The 25,374-nt window shown below is 39.7% G+C and overlaps 1 protein-coding gene and 1 long non-coding RNA gene across 3 annotated transcripts in view; both read right to left on the bottom strand.

The window, feature by feature from the left end:
* The window catches only part of bco1 (beta-carotene oxygenase 1), a 28,077-nt gene extending 18,472 nt beyond the window's left edge, over window positions 1–9,605 (bottom strand). Inside the window, exons 1-3 of one of the 2 annotated variants that reach the window (XM_062961569.1) lie at window positions 9,450–9,581; window positions 4,417–4,784; window positions 965–1,093 (exon numbers count right to left, since the gene is read on the bottom strand). In XM_062961569.1, coding sequence (XP_062817639.1) covers window positions 965–1,093; window positions 4,417–4,579 — 292 coding nt within the window. In that variant the 5' untranslated portion in view covers window positions 4,580–4,784; window positions 9,450–9,581. Of the gene's footprint in view, window positions 1–964; window positions 1,094–4,416; window positions 4,785–9,449 lie in introns of both variants that reach the window. The other variant, XM_003222952.4, reaches the window with a different exon arrangement.
* A 3,174-nt stretch (window positions 9,606–12,779) lies between these two features.
* LOC134293611 (uncharacterized) lies at window positions 12,780–22,504 on the bottom strand. The gene is made up of 2 exons (XR_010000549.1): window positions 18,827–22,504; window positions 12,780–16,363 (listed from the first exon to the last, which is right to left on the bottom strand). It is a non-coding gene; the product is annotated as an uncharacterized LOC134293611 (long non-coding RNA).
* Window positions 22,505–25,374: the final 2,870 nt, after the last annotated feature.

The raw sequence follows: 25,374 nt of genomic DNA, 5'->3' as shown, positions 1-25,374 counted from the left end.
TCTCTCAAAAGGATCCACATGGTACAGAACTGAAGTGCCACATTGTCTAGTCCTTGAGTCATTTAGTTCCACCATATCAGCATGGCATTTGTGATTTGATCTGGCTTTGTAAAGAAAACAAATATGTGTCTTGGCAGGAGAGATAAATGCCAAATTGCATGGGCATACATAAGACTTCTGGGAAGAATAAGGAAGTTTTCTGAGAAATGTATCCCACCGTGAAAACAGATCAGTGTCCTTAACAAAAAGCAGGAACCATGGAAGGAAGGCGAAAAGCTGCACTTCTTGAAACACAATTAGACTCCCATGCAACAAACAGATTAGTACTCAGGGCATTATGACACTATGGCATTATGATATATGAGGCTGTGGTAGCGCAGCGGGTTAAACCACTAGCTGCAGGAAATCTGCTGACTGGAGGGTTGGCAGTTTGAAGCCATGAGACAGGGTGAGCTCCCGCTGTTAGCTCTAGTTTCTGCCAACCTAGCAGTTCGAAAGTATGCAATGTGAGTAGATCAATAGATACCGCCTCAGCGAGAAGGTAAAAGAAGCGCCCCATGTTCAGAAATGTACTGACATGGAATTCTTGACAAGAGTTTTTGCCAGTTCTACTTCTACCCACATTGTAATGTTATCTGTTCACAGACAAATCAAAATCCTTGCCCATTTCTATTAGACCCTTTTCTCCCCATCTCCTTTTGTGTGTCTCCATCCTGTGGCAATCAGAGGCATCTCAGTCTTTCTGAGCACAAAGTCCCTATTAACCTAACAGATTTATCCTCCTTGAAACTACTGTGACAGATATCATTAGAGATGCAGTACGAGCATTTCCAAGTATCTCCCATATTTCATGATGGCAGGGCCTGCATGTAACAACTAATATGCACCGTCTTCCCCTCCTGAGTCTGACACCAGCGCTGCAAATACTGCTCAGCAACACTTGACATTTGCTCCACAGACCTACCATTTTTTATTGTAAAACTGTGCAACAGAGCCATGCCATCAAACCAGTGGTTGTATCTGCTTTCTCCAATTGTGTGCATCCCAGGACCGTTGCGGAGAAGAATCCCCTCCATCCAGCTTGGGATTTCTCCTAGGAAAAAAAAACAGCAAAGGATTCAGGGGGATATTTACTTTAGTCTGTCAGTTCCAAAAAAAGGGTATTTTTCATCACCAACTGTGCATGTCATCCAATAGAATACAGCAATCTTAAATGTAATTCTGCAATATAGGTAAATTGATTTACTATGTTTACAGTATTTATATTCTGCCCTTCCCACCCTGAAGGAGACTCAGAGCAGATCACAGAATATACATATGTGGCAAACATTGAATGCCATTTATACACTGACAAGAAAAGACAATTATACATAGATAGAGGTATAGGATTTTCCCATCTTCGGTATTTTGAAGGTTTGTGCTTGGTTCTGGCCCCGAGGGCGGGGGGGCTATCACTCCATTTCCCTGAGTCCCCTCGGGTGAGAAGGGCGGGGTATAAATGTTGTAAATAAATAAATAAATTTCCCTCCCAAAGTGTTTTGTTTGTAAACTCCCTCCTTCATCGAATTGCCGGCATTTTCTAGCATTTTGTTATGGGTGCCTTAAAATACCTCCCTGCTTTTAAGCAGTACCTATTTATCTACTCACATTTTGCACAGTGACTAGAACAGAAGGATATAACGATTTTAGAAGTTAAAGGTTACTATGAAATGTACTGTCGTATGTACTACTGCAGAAAGTACTTTGGAACAGCTGGACTACTTGACATTGAGTTTCCAAGCTAGTATAAAGTGCTAATAATCACATTGAAAGCCTCACATGGCTTGGGAACAGGAGGCGTTTTACACTACACAATTAAAGCACCGTGATGCCACTTTAACTACCAAGGCTGAATCCTTTGAAATCCCAGTGTCTGTAATTCAATGAGAACTCTATATCTTTAAACTGAAACTGCTGTGGATTGTGACTTACGAGGAGTAATGATCTTTTGCACACCGCTAATAACTAGTCCCTAAGACTGACCACAGGAACCCTGGATATGTGTCTGTTCTAAGATCTCAGGACTGAGTCCCTCTTCTCTGTTATTCAGGGCAGAGAGAGGAGTCACAGAGTGAGAGCCCTATTGTGCAAACTTTTTTGAAAAATATTGTGTGTTGTTGTCTTTAGCTGCTATAGACTGCTTCAATGCAGACTTTCCAGAGAGCTTACTTTGTCATCTTTAATTTTTTTACAGAGCTTCACTGTTATTTACCTCACTCATATCCCAGTTTCTCTTTTTCTTGTGCTCTTTCTGTGTCATCACCAGGGACAGTTCTCAAGACTCAGTTTCCCCCCTCCAGTCCTTGGCTTGCTACGCCAAAGACTTACCATTTATTTTTCCCCATGGAGAATTAGGCATATTGTGCCTACAGCCCTGTGAGGGTCTATCCTCTCCATTTCCATGGAGAAACTGTTTTACAATGGGAGTTAGCAGCCCTCTATGTTTTGCAGACTACTGCCCAACTGCAAACCTATGTACTTGTTAGGAAAGAATGCCATCTAGTGACTGAAGATGTTATTGCCAATATTATTCATAACTGTCCAGTTTTATCTTTCAAGAACAGCCTTAACACACTGCGGTAAGAAAATGAAAACTGCTTTACTTCAGCAAACATGAAGTATAGCACATTCAATGGAATAATGCAAAAAGAAACAAGGAAGTCATAGGGCAAACACAGTCTCTGGTAAACTCTCAAATCAAACAGCAGTCTTACTTCAGACAAAGATACAGCAATAAATCCAGATGCAGACTCGAAGCAGGCACAAGGAGAGTGAAGTGAAGACATTAGAGTCAGTTTGTTACCAGCAAGAGCTGGCTGCATCTGCTTCTGCTTTATAGCTCTGAGTCCCTTCCCAGCTCCTAGGGCAGTTCCTAATTACTCAGATGCATTTCTGGCAGCTAATCTAGCTGAATGACGTCTCTGCTCTGTTTCCTTTCACCTCTCCTGGAATGAGGGTACTTGCAAAGTTTCCTCCTCCAATTCCAACTCACCCTTAGATTCATGAACACTTTCCTGCTCCCCTTTCTCTTCTGAAGAAGAGGAATCCCTAACAATAACACTATGTAACAATTTTTAAAAATTCTTTTCCTGGGTTGAAAGTGTTATTTTCTGTTTAATTGTGCTACTTTGAAAGTAGTTGTGGCTATCAAATACTATATTGAATTTGTTGAGACTCAATGAGATAATCAATGAAAAATTAGAGAAAAATGGTTTGTGCAATGTAATAACCTTTTCCCTTGTTTTTAATGATAGAACCAATTAGGAAATGACATTTATAACCCAGGAACAAAAATCATGTTATATAGTGTAATTTACTTATCATTATTAAGTAAATTGTGGATACCACGTTTCAGGTTTTTAGCATTCCTGGAGAATTGTTTTTGATAGAAAGGCAAATATTATCTTATTCTTATTTGAAAGATGAGATGGGGAAGGGAGAGAAATAGCCACGGTTGATTTGTAAAGACTAATCAAATTCATAGAAGCTAGATTCATTGAATGCCATTTTGGCTATATGAAGCTTCTATAACACTACGTAACACAATTTGAAATTTCTCTGTTCCTGGTTTGAAAGTGTTATTTCCTTTTTAATTGTACAGAACTTATCTTGAAAGTAATTGTTCTACTCCAGAAACCTCATTTCTGTGGTTGCAACAAACTATGTTAAATTGCTCGAGACTATATGAAATATTCATTGAAAAACTATAGCAAAATGTGCTGCTGGGTGTCTTACAAAAACTTAAGTTTTTGTAGCTAAATAATTTTTTCCCATGTTTTTATGACAGAACCAATTACAAAATGACATTTATAACTCAGGAACAAAAATTGTGCTACATAGTGCAATCAAAGGAAGCAGCCAGTGGATATTAGCTTGGAGGTAAAAGTAGGCAAGGACCAAAGTCCACTTCACTTGCTGGAGTGTCCAGAAATTCCAAGCTGACTGAAGAATGTGACACTGGACAAATTATTTGCCAGAGCTCTTCTTGCCTTATGGTGCATAAGCTGGTATAGTAAACAGAGAATTCTCCCTTACTGTAATCAGAATTAAGCCATCCTTTGAAATCCATCTGAAATTCCAGGAAATTAATGCATTAAATGTCAAAGTCTTTCCATAGAAACAGCTAGCCTTATATAAATCCCAGGTCAGCCGAGTTCTAATAACAAAGGTAGCAACAATACAGTTACACAACTTAATGAACCCATCACGCGAAGGAGAATTTATGACAGCAACATGTCCAACCTATCAGTCATAAAGGAAAGTCAGAAAGAAAAGCTGGGATTCAAAGGCCGTGAAATTCATTTATTGAGCTCACAGGAGCTTTAAAGCTGTTTTCCTTCAACACTAACTTCTAATTTGAGGTCTGCTGCAAACTACCTTTGAGAATTTGGCCATTTTGGAGATGAGCAGGAAGTAGAATATTGTGCTGTCGAAGGCTTTCATGGTCAGAATCACTGGGTTGCTGTGAGTTTTCCAGGCTATATGACCATGTTCCAGAAGCATTCTCTCCTGACATTTCACCCACATCTACAGCAGGCATCCTCAGAGGTTGTGAGGTTTGTTGGAAACCAGGCAAGTGGAGTTTATATATCTGTGGAATGTCCTGGGTGGGAGAAAGAATTCTTGTCTGCTTGAGGCAAATGTGAACGTTGCAGCTGGCCAGCTTGATTAGTATTTAATGACCTCACAGCTTCAAAGTCTGGCTGCTTCCTGCCTGGGGGAAATCCTTTGTTGGGAGATGTTAGCTGAAATCAGGACAGTAAATAAAATCAGGACAGTACATAAATAAAGAACAACATTCAGAAAACAGGGGAATTCCAGACAAGAAACAATCAGGGCCATCCTTTTGCTGAATTCCATTCAGTCATTATTCATCACAGAAATGCATTTGTAACACCAAAAAGTGATGGGAACGCACTTGTGACAAAAAAACCCCCAACAGTTGTCCTTTAAATGAAAAAACACATGTGCAAACTGCACAAAAGACAGACAATACCTACAATTGTTATGCTTACTTGTGTGTTTTATAAACATTTCCATTTTCCAATTCCTTTTATAACCAAGAGCAAACTTGGCTACTACTTAACTATTCTAAGAGCTCAGACAAATATTTGTCCTAATATTTAACCCAAATCTTAGTTGCCCTCTTACATATTTATTACAAAATGAAGTGGTCTAATCCAGTATGAATGTCTTACGAAAGACATTTATCCAACAGACTTATCTGGATTTTAGGTGGGTTTATCTAACATATATTTACATAACATGACTTGATCAATGGTGAAGGGACCCTGGACAGGTGAATGTGGGTGAGAGAAAGAGGGGGGGGGAGGGTTACAAATCAGCTTTTGGTCAACTTTAGATTCGATTTGGTTATTTGGGGTGCTGATTCAGAAAATTGCATTGGATAGACCACATCAGCTCTAGTTTCTGATACAGTACATATGCCATCCAGTAGTTGCCATCTGCCCGCCTACAGAAAACCATATTGAATCATCTAGAGCTGATGTGGTCTATCCAATGCAATTTTCTGAAATAGCACCCCAAATAACCCCAGGTGCAGGCCTAAAAACGAAGATACCAAGAAAAAAATTTTTTGGTTGGTCTGTGTTATTATCTGTAGTAGTAACATTGAAGCCGTGGACCATATTTTAGTTCTTGTAGGCCACCGGTGGTCCAAGGACTACAGATTGGGAACCACTGTTTTAAAGTCACATCAGCAGAGCAGTTATGGGAGAAGAGAGAGCTATTGTGGTGTAATGTCTTGAATGTTGGATCAGGAATTTGGAAACTAAAGTTTGAGGCCCCATCAACACTGCCATATGATTCTATTTCTGGATCCAGACTATCTGCTTTGAACTAGATTATATGGCAGGGGAGGCTCATATAATCCAATTCAAAGCAGATAATCTGGATTCAGAAACTAGATTATATGGCAGTGTAGATCCAGCCTGCATCCCTGCTTTACTCTAGGTAACTCTCTCAGCCTAATAAGAAAGCAATGACAAATGAATCCTGAGGAGCCGATCCTTCCGCAGGGTCCCATAGGTCAGGATCTACTCGAAGGCACATAACAATATCTATGAGAAAGAAGGTCTGCCACATTGGGAGTGATAAACGTAATCAAACTTAAAGTAAAAGGAAGAATTGATACCAATTTCTGTATAAGCAAAAGTGCCAAGAAAGAAAGAAAGACTAGTTAATACAGAATTCCAAAATCTAAAGGACTGGAATCCAAGACTGTCCATCTGGGTGACTGGGATGATGACAACTTTGCTTTCGGATAGTTTAATGGGCACATGTTTTGTTTTGTGCACAACATTATTAAAGAGTGTACACAGTTACCTTGAGATGATTTGCACAAGCAGTGTATGAAACTGGGTTGCTGTGAGTTTTCCAGGCTGTATGGCCATGTTCCAGAAGCATTCTCTCCTGATGCTTCACCCATATCTATGGCAGGCATCCTCAGAGGTTGTGAGGGGAATTCCAGACATGAAACAATCACGATTCTATGATTTTAGGGCCAGTTAACACCTCCCAACAAAGGATTCCCCACGAAGGAATCAGACAGGTTTTGAAGCTGCAGGACTTTGCAATGCTAATTGAGGTGATTAGTTGCAACATTCACACTTGCCTCCAACAGATAAGAGTTCTTTCTCCCTCCCTTCCACAGATATATAAATCCCACTTGCCTAGTTTCCAACAAACCTCACAACCTCTGAGGATGCCTGCTATAGATGTGGGGAAAATGTCAGGAGATAATGCTTCTGGAACATGGTCATACAGCCCAGAAAACTCACAGCAACCCAGTGATTCTGAACATGAAAGCCTTCAACAACAGCATATGAAATGTAAAACAAATCCCGTGTTCCCATCTCTAAGACCTCTCCTTATGCACACAGATGCAAATGTAAGTGCAGACAGTCCCCAAGTTACAAACATCCAGCTTACAAATTGACCCAACATACTGATCTGAACTTTAGGTGGGTGTATCAAACATATATGCACTTACATTTGCATTTGACTCCTAGTTCTGAACGGGGCGAGACAACAAGAAGCAAGAGAAACCTGTTGGAAGGGAAATCCACTCCTGGAAGAGGTGTTATCATTATGAGGAGAAAAAGGTGTCTCTACTGAAGCTTTATCTCCAATCTTGTTTCCACAACAAGCCTCTCACGGGAACAGAAAGCAAAATGAAATCTCCTGAACGAGGGCACATGCAGCAAAACACACACCACAGGGGGGGTTAATCCTTCCCTATGCTATCCAAAGCTTACATCTATATATCTATCTATACAGATAATAAAAATGAAACTATGTATGTATGTATGTGGCTGGGGTGTCCACTTTCAAAGACAAGCTCCTGCCTCCACAGTTATAGCTCTTGCTGCTCAGAAGATACCAAAGGCCCTCCCTCCAGTGACATTGCAGGTTATAGCGAGTGCCATAAACATGTCCAAGAGCCCTAACCAATGTCCCACACAAACACCATACTGCCCACCACCCAAGTGAAGGCTTTCAGACTGGGACAATTTCATCCTAGATTTTTTGTTTTTCCTTCACCACAACATCCCAGTGTTCCTTAATCTCTCAATTGGTGTAGAATTTGCATGACCCCGCCCACTGCCTCTTCCTTAACCCTTTCCTATTATTTTCTATGGCACAGAGCAAACAGAGGAATTGATCAGAAACGGAACATACTAGAGAGGTTTGGGGAGAATTCACCATGATGTATAGGAGTTGTAGGGACCAGGATGTCTAGTTCACCTGCAATCTAAAAGCACTCTGAACTCTAAGAGGTAAAAAGGTAAAGGTTTTCCCCTGACTGACATTAAGCCTAGTGGTGTCCTACTCTCTGGGGGTCGGTGCTCATCTCCATTTCTAAGCCGAAGAGCCGGTGTTGTCTGTAGACACCTCCAAGGTCACGTGGCCACTGGCATGACTGCATGGTGTGCCGTCACCTTCCCGCCAGAGCAGTACCTATTGATCTACCCACATTTGCATGTTTTCGAGCTTCTAGGTTGGCAGAAGCTGGGGCTAACAGCGGGTGCTCACCCCGCTCTCCAGATTCGAACCTGCGACGTTTCAGTCCGCAAATTCAGCAGCTCAACGCTTTAACCCGCTGTGACACGGGGGTGGGGTGGCTCCTCCTGGATAGCAGTGCCTCTATAAATCCCAGATCTGGGTTGCAAGTACAGTAGAGTCTCACTTATCCAACATTTGCTTAAACAATGTTCTGGATTATCCAACGCATTTTTGTAGTCAATGTTTTCAATACATCGTGATATTTTGGTGCTAAATTCGTAAATACAGTAATTACTACATAGGATTACTGCGTATTGAACTACTTTTTCTGTCAAATTTGTTGTATAACATAATGATTTGGTGCTTAATTTGTAAAATCACAACCTAACTTGATGTTTAATGGGCTTTTCCTTAACTCCTCCTTATTATCCAAGATATTCGCTTATACAAGCTTCTGCCGGCCTGTTTAGCTTGGATGAGACTCTACGGTACAGTAGTCTCACTTATCCAACACTCGCTTATCCAACGTTCTGGATTATCCAACGCATTTTTGTAGTCAATGTTTTCAATACATCATGATAAAAAGGTAAAGGTTTCCCCTGACGTTAAGTCCAGTCATGTCTGACTCTGGGGGTTGGTGCTCATCTCCATTTCTAAGCCCAAGAGCCGGCATTGTCTGTAGACTCCTCCAAGGTCATGTGGCCACTGGCATGACTGCATGGAGCGCCGTTACCTTCCCGCCGGAGCGGTACCTATTTATCTACTCACATTGGCATGTTTTCGAACTGCTAGGTTGGCAGGAGCTGGAGCAACAGCAGGCGCTCACTCTGCTCCTGGGATTTCAACCTGGGACCTTTCGGTCTGCAAGTTCAGCAGCTCAGTGCTTTAACAGGCTGCGCCACCAGGGCTTTGTGATATTTTGGTGCTAAATGTGTAAATACAGTAATTACTACATAGCATTACTGCGTATTGAGCTAATTTTTCTGTCAAATTTGTTGTATAACATGATGTTTTGGTGCTTAATTTGTAAAATCATAACCTAATTTGATGTTTAATAGGCTTTTCCTTAATCCCGCCTTATTATCCAAGATATTCGCTTATCCAACGTTCTGTTTATATTAGATAAGTGAGACTCTACTGCACAACTTCCCTTGGAGAAGGAAGGCAGGCCATGGAAGGCCAAGGACTGTCCTTCCCTCAGAGTTTGAGTCTGTTTCGCAAGGCCTTCCTGTCCCAAAAGGGCAGGTGCAACTTCCAGGACTGCGTCTCCTTGAGCCAAGGCGGTCGAAGCGGAGCCAAACTGCGACAAGTGAGCCAATGTAGACGCGCTCTCTCTCTCTCTCTCTCTCTCTCTGTGCTTTCGTTTTCCTCAGGCTGAGGCTTACCTTCCACTCGGGCCTGGAGGGGCTCCGGGTGCTCCTCGATGTTCCTGCCGAAAATGGCTTCCATGGCGCCGGCGGAGCTGCCTCCCAGCTTCCCTCTTCCTTCCTTCTTTTCCTTCCTTCTCTTTTTCCCTCAGAAAAAAAAAGCGCTTTATAGCCTCTCAAGTCAGTCCGCCTCCGGGCCGCGCGCCAAAAGGGAGGGGGAGGGGAGGCGGGCCTCGCCTCAGAGGAAGCCCAAATCGGCTGTTATCGTTTCCACACCGTGATGAACGCACTTTGATACCGCTTTAACTGCCTTCCCTGGCAAAAAAAAAACCTCGCCTCCCGCTACACTATTCCTGGTTTGAAAGTGTTATTTCCTCTTGATAGAACCAAATAGGAAATGGGTTGCTGTGAATGTTCTGGCCATGTTCCAGAAGCATTCTCTCCTGATGTTTCACCCACATCTGTGGCGCAGCTGGCTAGTTGTGATGACTTATGGGCCATGTAGTCCCGTTCCTAGTACTGTTGTGACAGATGAGGAGGAAAACTTGGGTTTCCCACCGTTTCTGCCAGATTTGGAGCCCTTGCAGCTGCAGGATGTTTGTCCACAAGAAGTCAGCCAAACAAGCCTTGTGGAAAAATCTCCCCCATTTTCTCGCCGCCTTTATTATAATCAAGATAGGCACGCTCGGGAGGCGACTCGCCGAAGCGCCCGGATAGCTGCCAGACAATTAGATGATTAAGTCTATTTCCCTTGGGAAAGTTTAAGGAGTCTCGCATCTGGACAGTATAGGTTTCGGTTCTTGTTCCCCAGAGAAAGTGTGCTTTGGCGGGAAAACAAGATCCTATATAGATGTTGGCCACAAAGGATTCCTTGCGGAGTCAATTCGTCAGCTTCGGGAGTAGATTGTGTGTGGACTACGCTACTCCAGTTTCCAGGACCTTGCTCTCGTTCCAGCCCTGCCTTGTTCCCCGGACCTCGCCACGGATTTCGCCACGGACCCTGTTCTTGCTCCTCGCTTCTTGTTGCCTTGAATCAAGCCTCGTTTGCCAAGAATCTAGTTTGCTTCCTAGCCTTGCATTAAGCTCCATGGACTAAAGGACCTTGTCATCTCCCCTCACTTTGCTTGGCAAAGTGTGTGTTTCGGTTATTGGATTACAACTTTGGACCTTAATATTTCATATTGGACATTGTTTTCTTGGACTAATTTTGACCTTTCCTGAAAGGTGTACTTCTGAACTATTTTCTACACTTGCTTTTATTAACTTTATATATTTCCTCAATAAATATATTAGATAGATTCTGGCCTCTGTGTATGGTTATTGGTGCTCTGCAGCCTGGGCCCTGACACTAGTAACCAGCTGCAATAAATCACTACTGACCGAGAGGTCATGAGTTCGAAGCCCGGGTCGGGTTAAGCCCCCGACCATTAAATAGCCCGGCTTGCTGTTGACCTATGCAGCCCCGAAAGACAGTTGCATCTGTCAAGTAGGGAAATTTAGGTACGCTTTATGCGGGAGGCTAATTTAACTAATTTACAACATCATAAAACTGCCAGCAAAACACGAGGAAAGGAATGAGGAAGTACAGCCACTAGTGGACAGTGAATTATTATTATTATTATTATTATTATTAAACTTTATTTGTACCCCGCTAGCATCTCCCGAAGGACTCGATGCGGCTTACAAAGGCCAAGGCCTCAACACACAATATAACAATACAAAACAAAAGGCAAATTAAAAACAATTAAAACAGTATAAACAAGCAGCAATAAACAATACGCTAAAACACAATAAAACTGGGCTAGGCCAGAGTAATGGGTACAAGATTAAAAGTGCTGATGTGACAGGTGATATATAAGGCTTATAGGGCAAGTGAAGCAACAGCTCCCCCTGTGGCCGGAATCGTGAAGCTGGAAAAAAAATGTTAAATGCCTCTGTGTCTGTCTATATATGTTGTTTGTCTGTTGGCATTGAATGTTTGCCATATATGTGTTCATTGTAATCCCCCCTGAGTCCCCTTCGGGGTGAGAAGGGCGGAATATAAATACTGTAAATAAATAAATAAATAAATCTAGGGCAGGCATCCTCAGAGGTTGAAATCCACAAGCATGTGGTCAATTTTCAACAGAAAGGAGGAAGCCATAAAAACGAACAAAATCTGGCTATCAGTACAGTAGAGTCTCACTTATCCAACATTCGCTTATCCAATGTTCTGGATTATCCAATGTTCTGGATTATCCTGTCTTCTGGAGTATTAGGTGTCATCTGCAAACTTGATCAGCGTGCGCTCTAACCCTTCATCCAAGTCTTTAATAAAGATGTTGAACAGAACTGGGCCCAGGACCAAAGAGGTTGCCAAATAGTCACTGTTGAATGTTTTTAGGTTGAATGTTTTTATGTTGAATGTTTTTATGTTGTGGAATGATATTTTAAATTGTAAGTCGCTCGGAGCACTCTGGTGGAGAGCGACTAATTAAGACATAAAGTGAAGTGAAGTGAAGAAGTGAAGGTTTAGCCCAGGCGTCCCCAAACTAAGGCCCGGGGGCCGGATGCGGCCCTCCAAGGTCATTTACCTGGCCCCCGCCCTCAGTTTTATAATATATTTTTATATCAGTTTTAATAATATAATATATTGTATATACATATAATATTGATAAAAATATTATAATGTTATACAATATAATACTAATAATAATACCACATAATAATATTAATTCTATGTTATATATTACATATAGTATTACAGTATAGTGGTATAGTTCAATATAGTAATGTATAATGCTAATATCGTGCTATGCTAATAATATAATATATTGTATGTATATACAGCTGCTCTGAGTCCCCTTCGGAGTGAGAAGGGCGGGATATAAAGGTAGTAAATAAATGTAGTAAGTAAATAAATAATTAATTTTAAACTTAGGCTCACCCAAATTCTGAAATGACTTGAAGGCACACAACAACAACCCTAATTGACTTGACTATCTCATTGGCCAGTAGCAGGCCCACACTTTCCATTAAAATCCTGATAGGTTTATGTTGGTTAACATTGTTTTCATTTTTAAATATTATATTGTTCTTTCATTGTTGTTGTTGTTGTTTTGCACTACAAATAAGACATGTGCAGTGTGCATAGGAATTTGTTCGTATTTTTTTTCAAATGATAATTCGGCCCCTCCATAGTCTGAAGGATTGTAGACCGGCCCTTTGCTTTAAAAGTTTGAGGACCCCTGGTTTAGCCTATGCGATTTCTACTGCCAAGTTGTGCAGGCCTGAGTTAAGGATATCCCAGTAGTATGCTTCAACTTTTCATCATAGAGTACGCAAATAAAAAATAGAAGTGAGACAATGCGTTTTAAATTCGTGTGAAATTATTTTATTTTATGAAAGTTTAATTCACTCAACTCTTGTCCTAAATGGGTGGGCCCTGCTGGATGCCCAGAGGAAGGCGAAAAACCTCCAGGGTCCGAGGCCAATCTGCCCTGGAGGAAAATTCCTTCCCGACCCCAAAAGTGGCGGTCAGTGCTACCCTGGGCATGCCAACAAGGCCCATAAGCAAGCCAAGCACAGATGCCAACCCTCTTGCCTTCCCACACAGAGGTTGGGGAGTGCCTTCTTTTGCAGGCCTTGCCGTTCTGGCCTAGAAAATGAATAAGAAAAGAATTCAGATACCGAAATGCTTAGCTTGATCATGTGTACATTACGGGAGGTTTAAAGACAATAGTTTAATTCAGTACCTGGGTGGTGTTTCAGCTAAAAACAGTGCAATGGTCAGTAATGATAAAAATAAGTCATGGGGGGTGGTGGTGGTGGAAGGAATGTAATAAATTCCTGATAAATATTTTAAACACGCATTTCCATGAATCAAGATCCAAATCAAAAACAAAGAAAGCAAAAAGTCATAGCAAAAAATCTTTGTCAAATACGATTCATTCGAAAAATGATAAAATGCTGCTTACCTCATATTCCAGGGAGTCAAGGCCAATTGCATACTATACAGATAACACAGATTAGCTAATGAATGTTATGCTCCTTTTTTTTTCTACAACTTCTGATCTATAAAGTTCTAGGTCTTTCGATGGAGACAATGTTCTCCTTCCTATGCGGAGGCAAACATTTAACCAAATCTGAGTATTTACCAAACTTTTCACATAAGTAAATATTTTACCTTTGTTATCCAGTTGTATTTGGTCAAAACTGAAAAAAACGGAGTGCAAGTAATATTGCTGGCCTGACTTTCCTGTTAAAATTCCACATTTTTGTTGAATGCTGTGAAGATGCTGATTCTGCCTCAAAATTTTATACTGTGGTTATTTATTGGCCTGTCACATTTTTACCTGAAACAGCTCTCCCGGGAACATACAACAGCAAAACCATTAAACATCAGTCACTAAAACTGTACTCATAACAACTTAGAAAGTATTAAGTTTCTGACAAAGAATCTTCCAGCACTGTCTTGTCTCCATTTTTATAAATTGTGCCATTAAGGTAAAGGTTTCCCCTTGCCATTAAGTCTAGTCAAGTCTGACTCTGGGGAATGGTGCTCATCTCCATTTCTAAGCCAAAGAGCCACCGTTGTCCATAGATGCCTCCTGGGTCATGTGGCCGGCATGACCGCATGGAGCGCCATTACCTTTCCACTTGAGCAATACCTATTGATCTACTCACATTTGCAGGTTGGCAGAAGCTGGTGCAAACAATGGGAGCTCACTCCATCTCGCATATTCAAACCACCAACCTTCTGGCCAGCAAGTTCTGCACCTTAGCAGTTTAATACACTTTAATAATAATAAACTTTATTTTTATATCCCGCCCCATCTCCCCGAAGGGACTCGGGGCGGCTCACAACAGGGACAAGCCCGAACAACAACAACATATTTAACATAAACTTAGCACTGTGGATTCTTCACATATAAAGAATGCAAAAGAAAAATGGATTGTAACTGGTAGCAAAATCTAAATAAACCATGATCCAATGACATTAAGTTAACAAGAAGAGATAGCATTAGCAACCACTCCCATGTTTGTATTACCTGAAAGCTTGTTCAGGATTCCTTCTTTACCATTCCTAGGACAGAAAACCTGCAGGCCTCTGCTTCTATTCACAATCATCAACTTTGAATATGCTCTGTCAAACAACTACTTAAGTAGAGATATCCCAAGAATTCTGCTTTAACTTGCCATTGTAAAACTAAAAATAGAAATGAGACAATGTTTATTTATGTGCCTTCCCACATAGAGCCGTCTTCCTGCAGTTTGACCTAGAACATGAACTAGAAAAGAATTCAGGTCCTGAAATGCTCAGCTTGATCATCTCTAAGTGACAGCAGGTTTCAAGACAAGTAGCAGTAGTTGAATTACCTGACTACAGTTTCAGCTGAAAATGGTGCTGTAGTTTCAGGCTTTTTCTGACAAGGCTTTAAAATTCATATCCGAGATTCGTTAAGTAGTTCATCCTGTGGTTTTCAAATTTCCAGGTCTCATGGGTGTTCATAGAGAAACGGATTCAAGATTGTCAACCGGACTGAGGGGTATTGGGGAAAGGAAGCATGTCTTACCTGATACAAATTGGATTAACAGACCATATAATGTCTACCCCAAAAAACATTCCAGATTGGCAGGGACAGATCCAACTGATGCTCTGTCATTGCACTTTTTCAGTTTTTTTAAATGTCCCAGTTTCTCTCTTTATCCCACTTTCTCCTTTGTCTTCAGCTTAATTGAATTGCTGCAAAGAGGTCCAAAAGACACAATATGTGGAAGAAGAGCTGAGGAAGCAGAATTTTGCAAAAATAGACGATTCTTCTACCTTGTTGTGTTCTTCCTTTTAATAACTTTTATCACCTTACCACACACTGATGTTGCTTGGTCATAACATGCCGCAGTTTTCGCTTGTAAAATGCTGAAGGGTAGGATGTTGGCGTCTGGTTTTGTAGATTATGTTCGAAAGGGACATTTCTGGCTACACATGGCTGTTAACTTTTCTCCTGTGTGATGAAGCCGATGTAAACAAAGAGAGACACAGACATTGCAGGACTGACCTGAATCTTGATCTGATGCATTACGGACTTGCTGTTTCCAAGTTTCTGTTTTGCGTTGGAGACCTTCAGTTCCTCCATTTTGGAGTTGGTCAGCAGTCAAACTTTAGACTTGTCAAGTGTCCAGATACATCAGGTTTCTATCGCCATTCTGAAAGTGAAGCCTATTACCTTTATACACAATAATAGAAGATTCCTTGAGAAAAGGTTTTTTAAACCTGGAGGTGCTGAATGCTCCAGGTTTCAAAATCCTAGATAATAATCTATGGAACATTTGGACATTTCCTTCCAAAGAAATTATACTGATAATGAGAAAAACATCAAAATGGGAAACATAATTGATTAATCATTACAATGAATGACTGAAATACTGATAAATGTTTCAACTATAACAACAACAACAACAACAACAACAACAACAACATTTCTTACCTGTCTCTCCTCATGATTTGAGTTGGGTTAAAGAATTTCCCTGAATCAAGATCCAAACTAACAATAACAAAAGTAAAAACTCAACAGCAAAAGCCCCTGTCCAAATACGATTAATTAGAAAAGTGGTAAAATGTTTATCTTACATTCTTGGAATCAAGGCCAATCATATACAGTGCAGATAACATAGACTGGCTAATGAATGTTATTATTATTGTCTTTTTCTATATTAATAACTTCTGAGTTATAAGATTCTAGACCTTTCACTTATGAAAATTAATTTCTTTTTTCCTATGTGGAAAAAAAGCAGAAACTTGAGAATGAATGAATATTTGGGAAACTTTTCAAGTAACAAAGATTGTTACCTGCGTTGTCCAGTTGTATTCGATCAAAACTGGGAAAATGGAGAAGTCATATTGTTGGTCCAACATTCCTATTTAATCTATGTGAGTTACAAAGGAGTCTTAGCTGCAAAAAAGAAGACAAGGATGTCTAAAATTAGCTTGAAATATAATCTTAAAAGACTGGTTTACATAAAATTAACAATTGCTTGACTAGATAATGCTTTGAGTGCTTTGTACACATGTGTAATACCTTAATGAATATTAACTTACATCTCCCAGGAGGGGCTTAACTGTTATTTTTAATACATGTGATATATGATACATATGTTGAGGTTGGGGGAGGAACATAATAAGAAAACATGTAGGAGGTAGTCAGAAAAGATTGTGACTTCACCATTGACTCAACTGGGGAAACAAATAAGAATACTTGCAATTGAGAATACTTGCAGTTTTGATTCTTGCCAACTGTGCCTTTGTGTTCAAGACACTCGAATCAGCTGATTTGTTACTAAACAAATTAAAAAAGAAAAATAATAGATTCCAGTGAAAACTACTGGAAGGACTCCTGGTGACCTATAGTGAATGAATATATTTATTAAATTTGGTAACAAATGCTCAAGAATGTTATGATAGTTACAGAACCACAAGAAGAAACATAACAAGCTTTCTCATGAGCAGAAAAATGTAGAGCAAGAACAACCAAAAGAGAAATAGGAAATACTACGAAGACTCTCAACAATTGGAACAACTCACAAAGGAAACAGAAAAAGGAGAAGGATAAAATGAAATGACAGGATTCAAAAGTCCAACTGACAAAGACTTAAACCAAAGTTTAGGAAATGACAAACTGGACATAACACATCTAACTCCACTATGCGGAAATTGAAAATAATGTCAATCAAATAAATGGCCCGAACTCTTCTAATAAATGATGCAAGGTAGCACATTATTTGAAAAACTTTCAAGTAGATGTAATTGCGATTCAAGAAACACACATCAAGATGACGTTATTCGTAATTATTGCTCACCAAATCAGTATTTCTAACACTCCACCTATTTGTTGTTAGTCCTTGAACAGCGATGCTGTACTGATGCTCGTTTGACACACAGTTTCAGTCTGTGGTTATTTATTAGTTTGTCACATTCCTCTTAAAACAACCTTCAGAAGAATGTGGAACAATATACAGATACAAAAGGGACATTGATTGGATTTTATTCCTAGTAAAATGTCGTTGTTAATCTTCCTCTTGTGTGACGGAATGGACACAGAAAAAAAGCAGACACTATAGTACTGACCTGACTGTTGATCTGATGGTTTGCATTTGACTGATTTCATGTTTCCATTTTTCCATTGTGATTCCTCCATTTTAGAGTTGGTCAGCAATCAAAATTGATCCCTACAGAGCCTCCAGAATCTATTACATTTATAAATGACAATTGAGGATCCCCTAAGAAAAAGCTTTTTAAATACCTGGAGGTGAAGAATTATCCAAATTTCAAAATCCCAGATAAAAACTACTAAATATTTCAATATCTCCTTCCATGGAATTATTTATTTACTTACTGTACTTATACCCTGAAACTATACCAAAGTCATTAGTAATGATAAAAAACAACAACATTGCCATGTGGGAATTATAAATTAATTACAAATATTTCCCTGAATTAAGATCCAAACCAACAACACCAAAAACAAAAATTGACAGCAAAAGGTTCTTTTCAAATATGATACATTTAAAAAGTGATAAACTGCTTACCTAACATTTCAAGGAAGCAAGGCTGATCATATACTGTACAAATAGCAGAAATTACATAATGAATTTTATGACATTTTCCTCTCTGTATTAACAGCTTCTGAGAGATAAAGTTCTAAGTCTTTCTGTTGAGAAAAGTAATTTGCTCTTTCCTATGTGGAAGCAGAAACTTGACAGAGAATGAGTATTTTGGAAACCTCTCAAATCAGTTGTAAGATTCTTACCAGGTGCATTTAGTAAAAACTGGAAAAATGGAGTGGGAATCACACAATATTGTTGGCCTGACTTTCCTGTTTAAATTCCATATGTTTGTTGTTAGTTCTTGAACAACTCCAGCAATGCTTTTTCTGCCTCAAGCTTTCATTTTGGAGTTATTGATTGGCCTGTTACATTACTACCTAAAATGACTCTCAGAAGAACATACAACAGCAAAATCATTAAATATCAGACTCTAAAACTATGCTTGTAATAACTCAGAAAATAACAACAAAATTGGCAGACTGTTGAAACTCTTTCTCCTCATACAGTATATCTACGTTTTTGATGAAGACTCATCAGAGCATTTTTTTTCTCTTTCATTCTTATAAATTGTACTGTTATTACATTAATTCTGTTCCTTTCACCTAGAGAAAATATTGTCCTCTGTAATAATAAGTATTATAATGATGAATGAGAGATAAGAGGAAACAAATATATCTACATATAAAATATCATTAAAAACATGGACTATAACAGCCAGCTAGATCCCAAAAATCATGTTACTAAGAGATACTCACTCGAATGTGGCTCATTTCCTTTCCTTTGGTAACAGGATACAATATTCCTTTACTTACCTTGTTCAAATGGTCTTTAACTGTGTGGTCTTACCCCTTTAAGATTATTGTAACCTTCCCTTTCTCATCTCCAACTCATTGAGCTTTGTCTTCCCCATTTTAGTCTCAGCAGGCAGTTAACAGCTGAACAATGGAGACATGCAATGCAACAGTCTCTCTGTCGCTAACAGAATCATAAGCACATCACAATAGAGCATCATGGCGAGCATCACAATCATATTGTGACAGTGGAATGTGTAGGAGGTTGGTTTCCAGGTGCTCCCAAGGAGCTATAAAAGATGGAATTTATTGTAATCATTGCTAACTTAGGGTGACCACTTATTCTGGGGCAGAATTCGGAGCAACCTACAACTTTTGTTAATTTAGTTCAAGGTTGTGTTAAGCAGCTTTGCTCCACTTTAACCTGGATCATCTCCATGCAGCATTTAACTGCTACAGAGCTGATTCAGCCATCTTTCACTCTGGTCAGTTACCGTGTTTCCCTGAAAATAAGACAGTGTCTTATATTAATTTTTGCTCCAAAAGACGCTCTAGGTCTTATTTTCAGGGGATGTCTTATTTTTCCATGAAGAAGAATTCACATTTATTGTTGAACAAAAAAAGAACACTTATTATATACTGTACAGTAGTTGTCATCACAAACCAACATAACCAAACTGTGAATCCTATCCAGAATTTCTCGTTACTATCATTATTTCCATGCACAACAATCTATGGTGTGTACATTTACCAATTCTGCATGCTTCCGTGTTGTATTTGGTGGATATGCTTTTAAACAAAAACTTTGATAGGTCTTACTTTCGGGGGAGGCCTTATATTTAGCAGTTCAGCAAAACCTCTACTAGGTCTTATTTTCAGGGAATGTCTTATTTTTGGGGATACAGGGTAGATGTGCCTTTGGATGGATTTGAAATAGCTGGACAAATGTATGCAATATATGACTATCAATCGGTATTTCATACTGCAGACATACCACTGTTAATAAAACCTCCAACATTATAGCTTTTTATAAGGTTTTTTTTTTTCAAAATCCAATCATCACAGGGACAGAAAGTAAGGTGAAATCTTCTGAACAGTGGCACAGATAGCAAAACAAACATCACAGTGTTGTTAAGCCTTCCCTATGCTATCCAAAGCTAATATGTGTATTGGCTGAAGTTACACTTCAGAAATGTACCTGTTCTGACGAACATGCAAATTCAACTTAAGAGCAAACCTACAGAACCTATCTTGTTCATAACTTGGGGACTGCTTGTATTGAGATGATGATGATGGTGTTGATGATCATGATAGCAGTCTGAACAAACACAGCCCTTCCATGTTCAATTGCAGCCGTGTGTCTTGAATAAACAATGCAAAGCTTAAGCTGGAAATAAAGGATCTTCTTTAGCCAGTCTTATTGTAGCCATGCATTTCTATTTACAACCTGAAAAATAAACAGCAGCTTCCTCAGGAAATCCCTGACAAGCATAAAACAGAGAAGAGACAGGAGCAGTTCCCACTTTGAGAGACCCCTGTGACCCCCACCAACAATGGATCTGGACCAAATTTGACACACAGAACTGCATGACTAACTTTAAGTCCTGGTGGGGTTTTGGAAGTGATGGTAGTAGACTCTAGATGATGGGAGTTGCAGTACTTTCACCCCCATCCAGAGACCACTAGAAACCCCACTGACAATGGATCTCGACCAATCTTGGCACTCCCATGATCCACTTTAAATACTGGTGGAGTTTGGTGGGAAATGACAGAGAATGATGGGACGCAACCCACCCTCATCCTTATGCATTTCTTAATGGGAACCTTCATCGAATCCACAAACAATGACTTTTTCTAATGTCTATCCTTTCCAAAAGACCTAACCCAAGCATTGCCAGGTACCTAAGCTAGTATGCAATATTTTTCACCACAAGAGGATTCAGAAATGGCCACTGGCTACAGAATTCTGGCTGATTGGTTGAGGATCAAATCAGAAAGATACAGAACATCCTCTCTGAAAACCAGTAAAGGATCTTCCCATACTGCATTTTGATAAATGTCTCAGTTGTTCACGTGTAGTTGAATTATAAAGTGCAACTGCCCAATTACCTTTGGACATGTTTTTGATGGTGGTAGTTGTTGTTAAGGGCAGAAGGGCACTTACCAAGGACACTTAAAATTTCACAACTGCTGTGTTGTAAATGGAAGCATTAACAACCTGATTTAGAAATTTTGTCCTGGCTGTATCTTACTAGCCAGATAATACAATAACACAGAGATCAATTTAGAGCAAATAATATATTACACTAAAAGTATATTGACTGATGGCTATCACATGGTGCCAGGAGATGCAGGATCTAATCATCATTGTTGTCAGATATTGCCTGTGAGATGAGATCTCTCATTGCAATAAAAGAGCTTTTATTAGGTGAACATTAATCCGGAGCTGGTTTAGTGATTTCCTTGTCTCATGGGAACACAGGCTATCTTTAGAACGTAAGATAAATGCAATTAATCTTTATTGCATTTAGCCAAAGGCAAATACAATTTAAAATAATCCATAATAAGATACTGTAACATCAGCACCAGTCTGCTTTATGCCGCTTTGAAATTGCAGCAAATTGTTCAAGCAGCAAGTGCATCAAGAGACTCTAAAACTTTTAATATTTCTAACATGAAATAGTGAACCAGTGTGGCATAGTGGTTTGAGTATTGGTTAACTGGAACTGTCTCTACCAAATCAGGACATTTGGAAGGTACGTGACTCCAAACCTGGTCCCATTCAATGTTTTGAGTTCATATATTCTGGGAAAACCATGTGATTTCTCTGTATCTTAATTCCATGAATCCTTGCTCGTTCTGAGAGTGAAATCTTGACGCCTGGGTTGCTTTTTGTACCCAATCTAGATAGCTTATCAGTGCAGGAATTAATATCACTCATTGCCAATTAAGATAAATTGGTAGCACAAGACCTCTATAGCCTTGTGACAGGACTAACATGAGCAGCTGACTAAGCTTATACAATGTGGAGGAATGTATATTGTGAAAGAGGCTCAAAGGAATCAAGCAAATCTCTTTACGGGGAAAAGATACATTTCTGCACCAAGACTTGGAGGTAGAGAGCGTGGGGGATATTTGGGTGGGCATGATGCTGTGAGGATAGTTGTTGGCTCATCTTGATTTGTCCGGATCCTGGTTCTTTCTACTCGATTTCTCAGTAGGGATGGTCCTATCTGTGCCCACCTAAACTCTTAACATACCTTACAATGTGGCACTCAAGGCCTTGCTGGGCCACAAATGAAATATCGTTAGCCTTTTGCTATACCAACTCTTTCCTGTGTCACTGTGCAACTTTGAGACACAAACAGATTAGAATGTCAAAAGGAGAGAGGAGAAAAGCAGTAACCTCTGCCTTAAAATGTAAAGTTTATACAATTTCGTCACTTGACATCTAGGGAAAGTTCAGACTTGCAGTCTGATCACATGAGGCAATTGAAGCATCATCGGACATGTCTGCCTGGGTTTGCCCATGTTTCCCCATGCCACCCATCAAATGATGTACAAAACGTTCACTGGGGCTCAATGGGCAAACTGGTGTGGCAATGCAGTGGGATGCTGCCACCTTCAACACAGAAGCCGCCCCGTGTTCCATAAGGAACAATGGGGCTTGGCACAGCGGCAACACTTACAGAAGTGGGATGGGGAAAAGTCAGCCGGGATGCTGGGATTGTCCCACTGCCACTCGACAGCCACCATGATTTGCAGTGGAGTCTGGCAAATCATGACGCTAGACCTCATCGATGTGATGAGGTCCTTGGTTTGCTCTGTTGAGTTGCACTCATTTATTTGTCTTTTTTTTTTGCAGACCCTGATAACAATAAGACCCCCTTATCCACATGGGATATGTCCCAATGCTTCCACATGGATATCAGAAACTGTAGTATATATTGCCTGTTTATTCAGACCATAAAGGTAAAAGTAAAGGTTTCCCCTGACGTTAAGTCCAGTCATGTCTGACTGTGGGGGTTGATGCTCATCTCCATTTCTAAGCCGAAGAGCCGGTATTGTTCATAGACACCTCCAAGGTCATGTGGCCGGCATGACTGCCTGGAGCACCGTTACCTTCCCGCCAGAGCGGTACCTATTGATCTACTCACATTGGCATGTTTTCGAACTGCTAGGCTGGCAGAAGCTGGAGCTAATAGCGGGCGCTCACTCCACTTCCAGGATTTTAACCTGGGACCTTTCTGTCTGCAAGTTCAGCAGCTCAGTGCTTTAACACACTTCGCCATTGGGGCTCCATTCAGACCATAGTTCACTGCTAAAACCTAGCCTACTTAGAACCTCATCATATTGGCTCCTGAAATTACTATAGATTGTGCTGAATTCGGTGGTGCCCATTGTGGGGCATGGGGAAGCCGTCACCCCATGTCCCATAATTCCAGACTTATGATAAACTCCATTATGTAATGCAGTTTTCAAGATATTCCACAAAATGAATAATAGGAGTAAAAGAATACATAGGTATATTAGAGGAAGTGCACATAAAACATGCACATTGTTGGAAAGGGCTTTAAAAATCTATATAATCAACAAAAAGGACTAGGATAACATTCATAAACATACCCATGAGTTAAGAGATGCAAGAATTTTAACACTCGGAGGATTTGCTTTAAGAGCTTAATGCATGCATATTTGTGGCACAAGAAAATAAAAATAGAGAAAAATTTTGGAAACCCTTTTATTAGGGTGTCCTTGATTTAAAAAATCTGGGATAAATACAAGAATAGATTATATCCAAAAACACCACTATGGATTTCACCTGTAGAAGCCTGACACAAAAGAGAATTAGGCCAAGACAAATGGATTACCTATAGACAGTTAATAAAAAACAAAATGGAAAAATCATACTTAGATCAGAGGAAGAAACCAAAGAAATAAACAAAAATATATCATGGTTTCAATATAGACAAATAAAAGAAAGCTTCAACAAAGAAAACAAAAAAAGGCTTTATGGAGAAAAATACCTTGCAGGATAAAGTAATGAATACAGAGTCTTATCTTATTAAAGTCTTATTATTATCTTAAATTACAGTTTTATGTAAATATTCAAAAGCATTTAACCTACTGATGCCTCAATGTAATTTTATTGGTATCTATTTTTATTTTTGAAATTTACCAGTAGCTGCTGCATTTCCCACCCTTGTCTTATACTCGAGTCAATAAGTTTTCCCAGTTTTTTGTGGTAAAATTAGGTGCTTCGGCTTATATTTGGGTCGGCTTATACTCGAGTATATACAGGTAACACATTTACAATGCCAGGACCCCCCGGGGGGAAAAAAACAACAGATTGGTCACCACTAATACAATATATGAAACAAGAAAAAATAAATTGGACAGGGACTGACATATGAAATCAAAATTGTTCTCCAGAAAGGGAGAAGACGAAGAGGGAATAGCATGAAATACAGATAAGAGAAGAAAAGGAATATGACAACAGATGTGAGGAAGATTGGAAGTCAACCCCATACGCCCATTAATTGTTTTAATTGTTTTTAAATTGTTGTTGCATTTTCTATTTTGATGTATTTATTGTTGTGTTTGGATTTGATTTTACTGTTGTATTTTTATACTATTCGGGCATGGTCCCTTTGTAAGCCGTCCGGAGTCCACTAGGGGAGATGGAGCGGGATATAAGAATAAAGTATTATTATGTGTTGTCGAAGGCATCCATACCTCACAACCTCTGAGGATGCCTGCCATAGATGTGGGCGAAACGTCAGGAGAGAATACTTCTGGAACATGGCCACACAGCCTGAAAGACATACAACAACAAAGTATTATTATTATTATTATTATTATTATTATTATTATTATTATTATTATTTCCCCCTCCTTTTTCCCTTTTCTCTGTTCTCACTGTGATGTCACCCTCCCCTTCCTTCTATCTAGTTTTATTATCTTTATACATGTTGTAATATATCTTAATAAAATTAATTTTTAAAAAATATATCCATGAGTTTTTGTGTAGTTTTTCTTTAAAAGAATATGGCAAACTAAAACAGAAAAAGCATGAAATGAACCGAGGAATAGAAAAATCAGAAATCAAGATATGCTGCAATGGATAGGTCTGCCAATTCCTAAAAGACTTAACCAGCTGAACAATCTAGTACTGTATCAGACAGTGCAGTATCACTTATCCTGACTGGCAGCAGCTTTGCAGAGTCTCAGGTAAGGATCTTTTTTTCTGCTTCGGCAACGTGTGATGCTGAGAGCCGTACCAGCAACGTCTATGCACACAAAGTGTGCATTCTACCACACTTTGGCACCTCTGCGACAAAGGAACATAATGAAAGAGAGAGAGGGAAAAAGCCCATACCCAAACTAAACAAAGCCTGACTGTGTACTGAGATGTGACTTACACTATAAGGCTTTACCTTAAAGTGCCCCCGTCCTCTCATGCCCTCTTGAGCTGACCTGCTAAAACAGAAGGCGTGAGACAGTCCTTCCACATTGGTCTGTATGTCCCAAGCCAAGAGGCTACAGAGATCGTTGTGAAGGATTTGGGC

The sequence above is a fragment of the Anolis carolinensis genome, unplaced genomic scaffold (assembly GCF_035594765.1).
Source record: "Anolis carolinensis isolate JA03-04 unplaced genomic scaffold, rAnoCar3.1.pri scaffold_9, whole genome shotgun sequence".
NCBI lineage: Eukaryota > Metazoa > Chordata > Lepidosauria > Squamata > Dactyloidae > Anolis > Anolis carolinensis.
This window is presented reverse-complemented; position numbering and strand designations above follow the sequence as displayed.